Source organism: Vitis vinifera, chromosome 14 (assembly GCF_030704535.1).
Source record: "Vitis vinifera cultivar Pinot Noir 40024 chromosome 14, ASM3070453v1".
NCBI classification, from domain to species: Eukaryota; Viridiplantae; Streptophyta; class Magnoliopsida; order Vitales; family Vitaceae; genus Vitis; species Vitis vinifera.
This window is the reverse complement of record NC_081818.1, coordinates 22,477,870-22,493,692: the sequence shown is the minus strand read 5'-3', so window position 1 is coordinate 22,493,692 and position 15,823 is coordinate 22,477,870. Positions and strand designations below refer to the sequence as shown.

At 32.3% G+C, this 15,823-nt stretch overlaps 1 protein-coding gene and 1 pseudogene across 1 annotated transcript; one reads left to right on the top strand and one right to left on the bottom strand.

Moving 5' to 3' along the window:
- Nucleotides 1-283: 283 nt before the first annotated feature.
- On the bottom strand, nt 284-2,354 carry LOC100254983 (proline dehydrogenase 2, mitochondrial). The gene is made up of 4 exons (XM_002282733.4): nt 1,724-2,354; nt 920-1,568; nt 587-827; nt 284-473 (listed from the first exon to the last, which is right to left on the bottom strand). Exons 1-4 carry the CDS (start codon nt 2,282-2,284, stop codon nt 422-424), a joined length of 1,503 nt encoding a protein of 500 aa, XP_002282769.1. The 5' UTR covers nt 2,285-2,354; the 3' UTR covers nt 284-421.
- A 6,890-nt stretch (nt 2,355-9,244) lies between these two features.
- On the top strand, nt 9,245-15,238 carry LOC100266894 (uncharacterized; annotated as a pseudogene).
- Nucleotides 15,239-15,823: the final 585 nt, after the last annotated feature.

Here is a 15,823-nt window from a genome sequence, read left to right as displayed (position 1 = left end):
GTGGCGGATGAATAATAGTGCACAATTCAAATAAAAAATGAAATGAAATGAAGCATACATTCATATTGCAGCTCATTTTAACATTTCAATGAGGGAAACAGAGGCATCCAGGGAGATTAACCTCAAACCTAACATTCTATGTCTTCAAGAAGAAAATCCCATTAATATGCCGATGGTTTTGGCAAAAACCCACCTGCCCGGTAGGGAATATGGATTTTTGCCAGGAGGTGTGAAGCCAATGTGTCAATGTGAACCTCATACCAGGAGTTAAGGATCAACGTCATTAGAAATATAGACATCAATATATTGAAATGGATCTTACATCAGAGTCCCATATACAAGCACTGATAAATTTTTTTATTATATACGAACAGATATTGATGGAGGATCATCATGAGCTAGGTGACTGCTTTCATCATTTCTAGGAATCACCTCCAAGGACTGCAGCTTTTATCCTTCTCTTCAGCTCCTTTCTGTACAGAGGAAGATGACATTAAGATAAAGGACATCAAGATCAAGCCAAACCTTTGTTTGATGCTTTTTTTTTTTTTTTTTTTTTTTTGATTTGTTTGAAAAGAAGGTTTACCTCATGAGGTGTCTGTCAAGAGTTGAAGTAGATAAGAGTCCTCTGTTCTCTTCAGCTCTCCTAAGGAGATACGGCATCACCTTCTCTACTGGCCCAAATGCCATGTACTTGCTAACCTGAAACCCTGCATTTCTCAAACCAAATGAAAGTGACTCTGACATTCCATATAGCTGAGCAAATTGGACCTTGTGGTCTTCCTTCGAAATTCCCAAGTCTCGCGCTTTTGTGGCTAGCAATTTCCCTATTCACCATGATCAACATTTCACATCAGACTCAACCAACACTGGGAATTCTTAACATTTATCGTATATGAAAGTTTGAACTTGTTTTTACCTGATTCAAGGTTGTGGGTGGCCAAAACAACAGCACCTGAGCCACCAGCGATCCTTTCGAGCAAGAAAGAAGCACAACCATTGAAGCAAGCATGAGTCTCCTCAATGCTATTGTGAACGGGAGAATCATAGCCCAAGGAAGAAGCCAGTTGAGTTTCAGAGGATATATAGGCTCCTCTCACCAATTTGAACCCAATGGGAACTCCCATTTTGTCTGCAGCCTGCACTGCCAGAAGCAATCTTTCCTTTGCGTCTTTCAAATAAGCTTGAATTGTGCCATAAACAATGGGGTTGTTCTTATCTTTGTTGTATTGAATGGCAGCAGAGTATGTCAAGTAATCAATGGCAGGCTGCACTGATGTATACTCTGCATCAACCGATAAAGGCAAGTTTGCTTCCACGCACTTCTGGCAGAGTTTGAAGAGTCTCTGGAGGGCTAGTTGGAGATCCTTCTCTTCTTGAGGGGTTAAAGGGTCTGGCCTTTCAAGGGTGTGATAAAAGGGGCTGGAATCAGCAAAAATCGGAAAGCAGTTCTGCCTCCATGGAAGATGGAAAGAAGGGTCCCTGTGTTGCCATCTCAGTAAATCGCTTACCCGCTTGAGAAGATCGATTGAGCAAATTGCAGTCATCTTTGCTATCACAAAACTCACCTATTGTAAATTCAGATACCAAAAGTCATATGAACACTGATATTCATGTGGTCCAGAAAATAAAAAAATAAAAAACCAAGAACTTTTACCTATGAAGAAAACATTAACAAGTTCCAAACACACACTAGAAAAATTGAAAAGAAATTGAAGCTTACAGAAGAAGGTGGAAGGCGTTTGGCGCCTTCAACGGTCCGGATAAACCCCTCCAAATTCCGATCGGAGGTGGCGTTATCGGTGGTATGCTCCAGAGCATAAACCAACATCCCTCTCAACCCAGCACTATTCCAAATCGTCCTCGCAGTCCAGCAAGCCTCCTCCACATCCTGCCCCGCACAAAAGTGCTCGTAAAACGTATGCCGTATCGTCCCCAACACAATCTCACGTAAAACAGCAGTCTCCAAAACTCTGGACTTCATCACCCACATCCCCACATCCACCATGGGCTCCAAGGTCGCCAGGTGAAGGTTGACGGAGGAGCGCAGCAACTTGGCCGTGGACATGGATGAAAACAGACCCTTGACATCGTGGAGGTCGATTGTGGAGGTGGAAGAGGTGGCGCCGGTCGCAAAGGTTGGCGAAAGAAGAGTAGTTTCCTCCGGTTTCTCCGCTAAATTGAGCGGAGACACGTCGGTAATCGAAGAGGGAGATGAGTGGAGAGTTCTGACGAAGCAGCGGAGATTCAGAAACTTAGAGGGAGAGACCAGACGGTTGGCCATCAATATCGAAACGTATGCTAGGCGTTTGGATACTTTACCGGATCTCCTTCGTGGGGGTTATATACTAAATTACACCTTTTTACAAGGTGTTACTCTGCAATTTTAGTTTTTACCAAATAGAATTCCAGGCTTTTTTTATAAAAAAATAAAATAAAAATTACACCCCTACCAATCATTCATGATACAACAGTGTGCCAGCTAATTGGAGAGGAGGCTGCAGTGGTGCGGTGTATGATTTTCTAATTTTAGTTTCATCAGAAATAATGTAACACGCTCTTTGGAAGCAGCTAATTACACTCGCGGATTTTGATGACGCGATGCAATGCTGGATGGATGATCACGAGGACCAGGCTGAGTTGGATGTGAGTCATGTGACTAGGGAGACCTTCGAGAGTGATCTACACGCGCCACTTTTCTTTTCCGTAGTTCCAGTATTCCAAAATAGGGATTTCGGAATCTTCCGAGATTCTGTGGTGGGGTTCTTTTACATTTTTAGGCATTGAATTTTCTAAATCTACATTCCAACGAGTCGGCCGCTAAATTACCTTCCTTTTACGAAAGGAATTAAAAAAATATTATTTTTCCTAATAAATAACTTTCCTGCTATCATAAATTTTAAAATTTATTACCTTTATCTATTTTTTTTCCTTTTTAAAATTATTTTATATTATTTATTTTACAAAATAATTTTTTATTAAAATAACATATTTTTATTTATAAATTTTAAATATTTTAATTACAAAATTATTAACAAGGAAATAAAAATTATTTACAAAATTATCAATAATTTTCATATAATACTAAATATGAAAGAAATTTTATATTTTTTAAGTAACAAATATTGGGACGCAATTTTTATTCTAAATAAATATTAAACTTTCAAAATCTTTTTTTTCTTTCCATTTTTTATTATTTTATAAATAAAAAACATAATATAACATATGTCAAATATAATATCTTAAGATATGTTTCCTATTGAATATTATAGTAAAGATGTGATAATTTTTTTAAAAAAAGAAATGATATTTTAAAGTATACACTATCTGTTAAATATAATATCTTATAATCTTATCGTATTCTAGTCCATTCAATCAAACATAACTTAACCATTTTAAATATATATATTTTTTTCGGTGGAAATCAAACTAATCAAGCTTCAAACTTCAAGTGATAAATTTGGATTGATGTACATCAAATATATGTGGAATTATTATGGCTTTCGTGATCACATGGAGTTAATCTTCGCTATTCTAAGGGTTCATGACCAAAGTCATGAGCTTAATGTATTTACATTTCCCATTTTACATATTTAATGTATAGGAAAAATTTAATATATATGATACATGATATTTGGAAAATACAAGGTACGATGACCAAAGTCATGAACTTGTCAAGTCGTGTGTCATGCACCTAAATTAAAGTTTTCATATGTCATGAATATCACATGGAATTAAGAAATGAGGATTCATGTATCTAAAAGGAAGTGTTCATTTGTGACTTTCGATGAAAGGTCACTTGAAATGACATGAAAGGGCTCTTTGTCCCTTTCCTCACTCATTCTAAGTTTGTGAGGTTTTCCATCATTTTATACAAACATCAAGTGTGAGAGAGTAAGGAGAGGGAAGATATAAGTTATCAATGTTGATTCAAGAGATACATAATTCTACCAAAAGTGACTCAACATTGCAAACAATCTACATAAAGTTATCTTTATCACAATGTCATAAGGTGAGTTTTATAGATCTATTTTAAGTTCATTAAACTAGAATTGAGAGATTTTATTTACTTGATTTCTAACAATAACATCTTGTATTTGGATAGGCTATTGAGCCTCTCGAGGCTCAAACCCATATCTTGATTTTGATACCAATTTTTGGATTGAATTTTGATCATCTTATTTGAAAACCAATTTGTATTCAATGAGGGTAGTTTAAGCCTTTTATGACATTCAATCACTATCATTTGGATGACTCATTCACCTGGCTTAAGAATGACGTTGTTGCACCCAATAAGTTCAATTAGTTAAGGCTTAGCATAAACTGGTTAAAATAAAGTTCAATCTATTCCGAACATTTTGTTTGCTTCAACTAGTTCCCTTTGACCTCAACTAGTTGCATGGAAAATATCTTTTTAAGATAGGAAAAACCTCGGTTTATAGCTTCTTAACCTTTGAAAAATCTTGAAGAAGACTTTAATCACATTAAAACTCAAGTTTTTCCTTAAACTAATTTTTTCATCCAATTTATAAATAAATTCAAAACAATTTAGCATTTAGATGATTTTAGGTATGTAAGTAAAAATAAAATGAATGATCCTAGCTTACCAACAATCTTATAATTAGAAAAATGGTTTTGATTCATCTTTTCTTTTGAGGTTTTTCTTTCCTTCTTGATTTTTTTTTTTCCTTCTTGATTTATCATCAACTTACCTTCTTTAAAATTCTTCTTACTTAAATACAGGAAAAAAAAATAGTAATTCAAAATTTATTTTATTATCATCATACTTAATCAAACCTTGGGATGAACTTTATGTTAAAAGAAAAAAAGTACACATATCAAATATTTTAATTAATGTTTTCTTATGTTACTCAAAAAAGATTATTATTTTTATTTCCAAAATTGAATTGTAATTTCAAATATTTTTATTCCAATGACATCCGGTTGGTGGTACAACCACTACTAATATTTATTATGATCCCTTATTGCCATCTTTTGAAGGATATAAAGTCTAAATCATCCTGTTAAAGTTCAATAAAACCCCATTAATTATATTAGATATAAAAATAAATAAATTTTAAAATTGTAATGAAAATTAAAAATAAAAGTAAATGCTTTCTTGTTTGGTATATGGGAATAAGGAATGTGAATGAATTCTTTCCATTCCTCCTTAGATAAGAATGAATTTAGGGGGTGTTTGATATCCTAGAATAAATAATGAAAATAAAAATTGTGTTTCTATTCCTATTTCTCGGTGAATGGAAATGAATTTGGTAATTTCATTTCTAACGTTTTGATAAATTTAGGAATTTAAGGTTAGAATGATTATTTGTGTCAATTCCAATATTTCATAGTAAAAGGAATGAGAATAAAAAAAGAAATAAATTGACAATAATTCCCTTACACATAGTATAAAATAATTTTTTATTTTTATTTAAAAAAATAAAATTTGAGCTTTTTTTTTTTTACTAAATAATAAGACTAATATATATATATATACACTCAATAAATAAAAAATAAATCATAAAATATCATTAAACCCTAACATTAAATTATTTAATTATTCTTTTTATGATAAAAAATTGAATAATTTGTCATGCTTAAGCAGTTGTAAAATTATATTTTACCAAAAAAAGAGAAAAATATATTTATTATAATATTTAATTCTCAAAGCTACCAAATATTTATTATAATATTTGAATGAAATCTAAGGGTAAAATAATAATTTTAAGTTATTTTACATTATCTAATAGGATAAATGAATCTGAATACCACCTATTTGTGATGAATTCAAATTCTACTTATAAGTGGGGTTTGATTTTTGTCCGAATCATTTTTTGTTCATTTTCTACTTTCATAAAATTTATTTAACTTGAGAATAAGGAAGTGAAAGAATAAGATGTTTATTCTCACTTTCCATTTCCCTGTACCAAACACCTATATGAAAAGATATGGAAAAAAAAAAACCTTAATTTTTTAAAATTAATATTATCTTCATCTATTTAAAAATAATTTGTAATACATACATTTTTTTAAGAAAAATGATTTTCTTATATTTAATTTCACCATAAAAATACAAAAGAAAATCAAATATAATTACAATCAGTTAGAAATTTATATATATTTAAATTATTTAATCTTTATATAAATGAGGAAAAATAAGTAAATTAAGTTTGAAATAACATATAAAAATAATTTATTAATTTTAAATCCATTTTTAATGTTTCTTTACTTTTCCTCTCTATTTTATTCCCCTCATATTTTTTCAAGAACCAAATAGAATTTAAAGCTATGTTTAGTTTCTAGAAAATACCAAGGAAAGAAAAAAAAAAGTATTATATAAGAAAAATGATTTTCTTATATTTCATTTTTCTTATATTTGATTATCTTATGAAAAATATAAAAAAAATTAAATATAATTAAAATTAGTTAAAAATTTATATATTTTAAAATTATTTAATTTTTATATTAATGAATTAAAATAAGTTAAATAAGTTTGAAATTATATATAAAAATAATTTATTGAATTTAAATATATTTTTTATTTACTTTTTACTTTTTCTTTACTTCTATTTTTCTTTTTAATTTTCTTCCATTTATATTTGTCCTCAAATTATTCGAATCAAACATAGCCTAAAAAGAAAAAAAGAAAAAAATAATTCTTCATCATCCTTCACACCCAATTTTATCCTCATCATGTCACCACCCCAAGCTGGCCCAAGACCATAAAAATTGGATTAAAAATGAGAAGTTGAGATTTACAAGTTTTGTAGTATCTGCAAATCCAAGACCCCACAAGTGGTTTGGTAAAATATTGGGAATTCCCATTCATGTTTCCAATGGTAGCCAAGTCTAAGTTGGCTATGCGTGGTATGAGTATGACTCCAACCCCATCGACTGAGTGGGCACGTTTTCCATCTCTTTTCGCGTATGGAATTTTAGAATTGCATCATTTGGTCCACACCAACTTGGTCACTTGCCCAATCACAAGTTGGAAGGGGATTCCGAGTCTAACTCAAGACACTTAGGTTATGTTTGGTTCTCGAAAAGCATAAAGTAAAGAAAACAAATGATAAAGAAAATTATTTTCTCATATTTGATTGTTCTATAAAATATTCCAAAGAAAATTAAATATAATTAAAATTAATTAGAAACTTATGTATTTTAAAATTATTTAATCTTTATATTAATGAATTAAAATAAATAAAATGAGTTTGAAGTAGTAAATAAAAATAATTTATCACCTTTAACTCAATTTTTTATTTTTCTTTCTTTTTATTTTTCTTCTTCATTTTCTTTTCTTTGTATTTTCTCTCAAATTTTTTGAGAAACAAACATAGCCTTAAAAGTTACATTATTAGTTTTTCATTTTTGATTTTTGATTTTATGAAGCCTTTACGTCATTGATCAAATTTTTCCTTTCTATTTTCTTTTCCTTTGTATACATTTTGGAACCGAAAATAGCCTTAATCACACTGAAGAAGCTGTCCAAACCTCGATAAACGAACTCCTAAGTCCTAACCAATTTTGAATAGAATGGTGAATCTCATCCAGATATCTCCTGTTCAAACGCCCAAAAAAAGGGCATGAGGGGTGCCCACGAAACTGCTACACTTGTCAGAAGATGGACTGGTTTGAAAAACTATAAATCCCCAGAGTAAGGAGAAGGCAGTCATCATCAAAGTTGAGATATCAAGTGTGTTCCCAAGTAACTAACCAGAGAAATGGACAGTTCCAAGACGAGCTACAAAGCTGGGGAGGCCAAGGGCGAAGTCCAGGTGCGCTTCGCCTTAATTAGCTTTTCTGACTTCTGAGACTCTCCATTCTGCAAGTTCTTGAGAATGGTGATGTGTACTGTTGTGTTTGTTTCAGGCCAAGACTGAGAAGATGATGGACAAGGCCGGCGATGCTTGCAAATCTGCCAAGGAGTCATGCCAAGATGTACCCCAAATTAACCTCAAAACCTATCAAAAAATGCTTCTGTTCAAAATCCACTAGAAGTTGGGTTTTTTTTTTTTTTTTTTCAACTTTATGAATGAATTGAATGATATATATGTGCAGGCTGGTCAGCAAATGAAGGCTAAGGCAGAAGGGGCTGTTGAAGCTGCCAAGGATGCAACTGGAATGAACAAGTGAAGCTGATACTTCTCTCCATTTCTTTCTTTTGCTGTTATCCTTCTTTTTCTTCCTGGGCACAGTGATCTGTGTGTTCTTAGAGCCAGGTTTTTGGTCTGTTTTCTGAACAAAGATGAGAGCTCTCTGACTCTCTCATGGAGGTCTCAGCTTAATTAATTCATTAATTTCTTATTAGTTATCTTCTTCCTCTACTCTTTGTGTTGCATTGTGACAATCCAAGTCCAAATTGATGATAAAGACAATGTTTTCATATATACGCCAAGAAGAGAGGCCAAGACTCAACCTTATCAATCAACAAAACAAAAAGGGAATGAATATGTGAAAGCAGGCAGCATAGAAAATTGAGATAAGATGTAATAGAAAAATAAATAAATATATATATAAGTTTTTTTTGGCTAAATTAAAAATTACACTTATGATATTTTATTAAATAAAAAAATTATTTTTATAAAAATTACACTTTGTTTTAAAATTATTCTTTTTGGAGGAAGTTTAAGGGTTTTTTAGAATAGATTTTTATTCTTAAAAAAAAAATACACATTTAATAACAAAAAATTGTTTTATGTTTTTTGTTTTTAAAAATAGAAAATATGGTGTTTTTAGATAATATTTTTTAGTTGTTTTTTTTATTTTCATTTATTTTTTTATGATTGTTTTAAGAAATAATTTTATAAACATGTAGAATTATTAAAAATAAAATATTAAATATAAAAATTATTTTTAAAAATAGGTTAAAAATATTTTAGGTTTTTAAACAATCTTTTCTTTTATAAAAATCAAAGTTCTGAAAAAACTATTTTTTATAATTGTTTTGGAAAACAGTTACCAAACACGTCATAATTTTTATTTTTATATATTGATTTAATTATTTTATACTTCTATCCATTTATTTGTATTTGATTTCATTTATTTATATTATATTTAACAATGCAAATTTTAGAAATATTTGATTGAAAAGATGAAATGATTTCAAATTTGTAAATTCAATTCTTTCGATGTATAAACTTAGAAAGTAACTTATCTAAAAATACGGGATTATTTCATCATTTTTATTCAAATAACCCTAAATTTTACCATATACTAGAATTTTCCTTAAATAGCTTTAAATTTTCTTATTATTGATAGTGAATACATTTGGTTTGGACCCTAATTTACGAGAAATGGAAATGTTATTTGGGCCGGGCCCCATTTTGGGCCTTAGGCAACCTCTTGGTCCATTCAGGGAACCTCCGTCTGCTTTTTGCGTTTCCCCATGGTTGAATTGCAGAGGAGAATCCAGATGGTGATGGTGATTACTGATGAATGTGTTTTTTACTACATTACGAAATGGAGACCAAATGAAACCCTGGAGAAATCTCGCAAAACCCTACCTCTTCTTCACCTTTTTCAGAGTCTGAAAGCACTAAAAATCACAGCTGATGCATCTTACAGGTAACATTCATGCTTCTCAGAATCAATCATTTTACATTTCCAATTTTACCAATTCTTGGTTCATTGTCTGTAAACCCTAAACCCCTTTTTTATTTTTGCTTTTTATTTGGAAATTATTTTGATTTGCGTTTCCATTACTGATATGTTCTCTTAAGCATCTAAAATAATTTCCAATTCCCAAACTGACAGATCGAATTTCTTGATTCGGAATGGAAATTTATCAGAAAATTTCCTAATTTATTTATCACTTTTACCAATACGATATTCTCAAATTTTCTAATCATTTTGTCCAAATTTTTAGTTAAATCAATGAAAATATTAATATGAAAGATTTTTACAATTTTAACCTGCAATTCCTTTCTCATTTATCTGGATTTTCCACCTGAGTTGACCCGAATTTGTTTACTAGTTGTAATCAAAGAGATGCTTCCAATGTCTAGTTAGTTTAGTGTACATGAGGATTCAGTCATTGTGACATTTTTTTTCTTCTTTTTTCAGATTGCAGGAGTAGGATGGGCTGGTCTTGCAATATTAGACTGAGGTTGGTTACTTGTTATTGTGAAAGAGTAGGGGCAGCTACAGATAGCATGTAGAAGCATGGATAGTGCAATCAAGCCTAAGACAAGAGTGGCATTTGTGCTGATTGATGAGGTAGGAGATGTGTCTTTGCCAAGGTTGGGAGACAAGACTCCTCCGGAAGCAGCCAAAATACCAAATTTAGATGCCATTGCATCTGCTGGAATTAATGGTCTCATGGATCCTGTTGAAGTAGGCTTGGGTTGTGGAAGTGACACTGCACACCTTTCTTTATTGGGTTATGACTTATGACCCAAGAATATATTACCGGGGTGAGGTGCATTTGAGTCCATGGGTGCTGGATTTGCAATGTCACCTGGTGATATTGCATTCAAGGTGGATATTTATTCTTTTTTTTCCTTTTTTTTTCTCCTTTTTCATGCTCATATTTATAAGGCTTTATAATTTATTTTTTCACCAAGTATACATTAGGTAGAATATGGCATCCAAGTATCAGAAAATGTGGTGTATGGTAAAGAATTTTCAGTATTGTGACCTTCTATCCCACTGCTATTATTTTCATGTCTATTTTATGTAGAAAAATAGAATTCAAGAAATTCTAATTGGTCTTCTGATTAAATGGATAGTTTGGACACATGAATGTGGACATCTAATCTTGAGTTTATACAGAAATGAGCGCTAATGATCTTTTGAGTCTGGAAGATCCTGATACATGTTTGTAAAAACACTCTTTAACTTGTTTACTGAAGTAAAATTTACCCTTAAGGATCAACAAGCATTGATACTGAATCACTAATGCCTCACAAGATCAATGACATAGAAACCAAAATCCTTGTGCGGTGAAGGTTTTAAACCAAGTATTAAGTGTGGGAGATTTGCAATTGCCTCCAACTTTTACAAACCCAACCTGAGTCAAGACTTATCTATGGGCTCAACTGTGTTCCTCATATATTAGTTATAGCTGAAATCCTATTCATTACACTAAAAATGAGTCTAAGAGAAAATTTTGAAATGCATTCTGTGCCAACTGGATATTGAATAAATTTGAGCTTCTTTTGGAATTTAGCTTTTCTATCATGAAAAGTCACAGTGGTCATAAGAGTTAACTGGTTATAGATTGGCCATGGGACCTTGACATGACAATGCCTTTATGATGAATTCTCAATGGAATAGATATTAGCAGCCCTAACCTATCTGAGTTTTCTAAGTGAGGCATGCTACCAAGAAACTCACATTAAAGGTGCTCCAAGTTTTCCAAGGAAGGCATGCCACCAAGAAAGTCACATTAAAGATGCTCCTGAACTCTTCATCTTCTTCTTCTTATATTTATTTTTATTTTCATCAATAAGACAAAGTGCTCAGATTCTTTTGAGAATTTGAAGCACAAAATACTGATTTTTAAGTCATTCTCCTCTGGTTCATCTGGAGCAGGTTGATATCTTTTCAAAATGCCTCCAACAGTAGGAGGGAATAATCTGCTTAAGAGTTTATACATTTTCATCAAGATTCAATCTTTGAATTATTCATACTGTCTTTTGCCTTACTAGGGAGGCACACCAAAGGATTTATTTTTCTTCTTCTTCTTCTTCTTCTATATTATTTTTTTGATTGGTTTCTATAGAACAACCCAGTGTTTACATGTGTTTTTTTCCACATGAATGTTACATAGATTTGTGCATATTTGTTGCTGACAAGGCAGATCCTTCACTTAGCATGCTGCTGCAATCTCTTTCTTTTCTGCTGGTGCGGTAAAAGAACTTAAGTAGAATTTATTTGTTTCAGTAGGCTATATATTATGCATGAGATGGTGTTCACCTATAAAGTATGAAATCATAACTAATTGATTTCTCATTCTCTGATTAGCTGGACCTCTGGTCCCCCACAAGATTCTACCATATTGGCACAAGGTAGGTACAGTTGCGATGTTCCAAGAAAATTGAATTTCTCCATACTAGACTTAGCATATTTGAAGGCACAAATCCTCCACCAAGTATGGGCATTCTGAAGAAAATGGCTTCCACTGAAAATAGCAACCAACATCCCAACTTAAGGTGTAGGATCACTATTAGGATTTCATGAATGACAATTTTTATTTTCATTTCTCTTGAAGAATTCCACTTCCTGTTATGCTCCAATTTTGACGATGAGTTTGTTAATACATTCATACAAACATACCTGAACACATACATTACATATTTATATCCAACATACAGAAGCACACATATGCAATTGTGCACACGAGTGCACAGTTGCATGTATTGCAGTCTTCTATTTCTTGTGCAGTTCCCATTGCTCTGTTATTATGAATTTTTCTTTCTTTTTTTTTTTTTTTTTTTTGAAGAAAAAGACTGTTCTAAAGTTCTTTGTCATTTTTAGTTATTCCATCTTATGACCACCCTTCTGCGTTCTTTTATCTACAGTCGAACATTGCAACCTTAGACGAGAAGACTGGAATAGTCACCAGTAGAAGGGCTGACAGGCATTCTGAAGAAGAAGGACCTACCCTCTGTGCTGCACTGGACAGAATGAAGCTGCCATCTTTTCCTCAATACGAAGTCAGAGTCAGGTGCAGATTTTGCTGTTACTTGCAGTTCTATTGTTTGATTGAACATCCTCAGAACTGTAAAATTTTTATGAGAACTTTGTGTCACATAAAAGGTTCTAGAGAACTTAAAATTCCTGTCACTTTTTTGAGCAAGTCTTTATGAATGAGCAAGTCTATCAAGAAAAAGATCAAGTTTGGTTGGCCTAACTACCTCTACATTGTTTGCTTTTAAGAGTGCATCCTGTGTCCAAGTTTCTATAGAGTCACTTATCTCAAGTAAAATTAGACACTTGGGTTTTTTAGGCTGAACTTAAAGCCTATTAATTTAGAGATAATATAGGTGGCATTTAAAACAAAATCATGTTCTACACAGGTATGCAACAGAGCATAGATGTGGAGTGGTTGTGAAAGGACCAAATTTAAGTGGAAATATATCAGGAACAGACCCATTAAAGGATAACCGTTCGCTTTTGCAAGCTACAGCTCTAGATGATACTTATGAAGCAAAGCACACAGCTGCAGTTTTTAATGAATTGTCCAAAGGAGATATCATGAATTATTGTTTCTCACCCTTTGAATGCAAAATGGGCAGCAGAAGGAAAGAACATTGCCAATGTTGTCCTTTTACGGGGTTTTGGTATCCGCGTTGAGGTCTGTTGTCTCAATCCTTAAATGATGTCTCATTGTTCTTTTTCCAAATGTTGTATCACTCAGGCCAATCAAGCTGCGAGCATTTTAACCAATTGGCATGCACTTTTCTCAGCTACCATTAGATAGCAGTACTACTTATGTGTCTACTGTTGGGCATGATTGTGTGGCTTTTTATCTTTAGATTTACAAATATATGCTTTGAAATTTAGAAGAGGGTAAAAATTTCTCACAGAAGCATTTTAACCTACAAGTAGCACCTGGTAACATTCTTGATAGCTTTGGGCATGCATGTACATTTTTAAAATTGGACGAGGGTGAATTCTCAGAACTTTCTGGAGATAAAGGATCAATTTGCCAGTAAAGATTGGGCTCTCTGTACTGTCTAAATCTTTCAACTTCCTCACATCCTCCCTTTTTGGTGATATTCTGTGTAAATAATTATATTTCATGTGAGATATAACAAGAAAGCAAGGTTACAGTAGGCATGAGATGTCCTCAACTGACAATGATAAGCTTGAAATTTGCTAAGTGTTTATCTTGCAGGTGAAAACTGCATCGAATATGTTCTATTTAGCATATTCTTTTTTTTTTTTAATTTTATTTTTTAGTATAAAGGTAGTTAAATCTTGCAGTGCATTTTTGGTTTATTTATTTTTTGGAACATATTTTTTGCAGGCTCCTCCATTTGAAAAGACACATGGATTATGACCATGCATGGTAGCTCCCACTAAAATTATAGCTGGCCTGGGCTTATCACTTGGTATTGATATCCTAGAAGCTCCTGGAGCAACTGGAGACTATCGAACACTTCTGATTTCTAAAGCAACTGCCATAGCTAAAGCACTATCAGCTCCTTTGCAGTCTTGCCCTAGTGTATTTGTACCAGGGGAGGATGAGCACAAACCAGCCGAACAGATGGCTATGATTTTGGGTTTCTCCACATTAAGGTGTGAACTCCTGAGTTTCAGATCTCTTTGTTTTTTCTCTTGCCTGACTTGTTTTTTGTTTAACAAAATTTCCTCCCGTCAACATTGTCAAGCCTGAGAAATGACCAACTTGGGTATGAGCCGCAGATCTTTGTGCACTGAAGCACCGAGAAACAGGACTTGTGGCACATTTTTATTAATGAATGAACCAACTCAAAAACATATTTACAAGATTCAAAACTATGATCAATGATCCTGAACCAATTTAGGAAAATTTTCACAATCTAAAGAGAAGATGGTAAAATTGAAGGTCTATGATCGTGGGTTGCTTGAATATTTTACCTGGGTTCCCAGCCTGTCATGTGTTCAACAGCTCAGATATCCATGGGGCCTGACAGTCAAATTCATGATCTTCCGTATCTGTAAGATAATAGATTCACGTTTTTCCTTTGATGTAAACGTGACATTCTTCTTGATTGTTGTTATCAGAGGCTATTGATGATTGCAGGCCATGACAAGGCAAGCATTTTCAAAGTCAAAGCAATGGAAGCTGTAGACACAGCTATAGGACAGCTGTCCCATTTGCAATGTGTCGGTTGAAAAACTTTGTTGGTGCCATGGGTGGAGAAGCCGTCATCATGAAAACTTCACTTGAACCATTCCCTCTTCCAACCATCAAGGGGGGTGAAGATCAAACAGAAGATTTGGAAATGATGGAAGAGAAGTAAACAAGCTTTCAGTGGTGACTCGGTTTCAGGATTCGGTGAGGTTGCGGCTGCGAGAGGGTGTCTTAGGCGTTTCTCAGGAAGCGAGATGATAGGAATTGTTCAGACATACCTTAAGCTGAAAGCATGAGCTTCTGAGTAGGGGCATTAGTTTAAGGTTTGAAGCTCACCAACTGCAGATGGGAATGGGGCTTTTTGCAGGGTAGTGAAAAATTTTAAAATATCTTAGAAAAAAAAAGTTGGTCTATCAAAAATAATTTTAAAATTATAGCAATTTAATATAGAAAGTGAACTCTTTTTAAAAGAGGAGTTGAGATAAAAGAAAATAAAAAATAAATAAAAAAAGTACCCAAAATTTTCATATCTTAGTATTTAAATTTTTAATAATTATTTTTTAATAATAATTTTCTTTTAAAAAAAAATCCAATGGGAATAAGTGACTTTCTTTTGTCCTATTTTTAATTGTTTTTAGTGTTTTGTAAAATAACTTAATAACTTTATTTAAATTATTAAATAAATTATAAATGTTTGGTAAAATAATTTAATACTATAATTTTAAGTAATAAGTAAAAATAATTAGTTTATTCTTAAACTCACATCCTTATTTTATTTTTTTATTTTTATTTGTTCTAATTACTTCCATGATCTTTTTTATTATTTCATGATTTCTTTTGCCCTAATTATAATTTGTAAGGGTAAATATGTCAATTCGATGATTTAAAATAAGTTTTAAGTTAATTTTATCAAGCAACTTTAATACTTAAAGTAAGAATTAAATAATAAGTTTTAAGTGAATAATTTAAGTATGATTTAACTTGAAAGTTAATCAAGTCGTGAAGTAATAAGTCTTAATTTTACCAAGCACTCTCTTG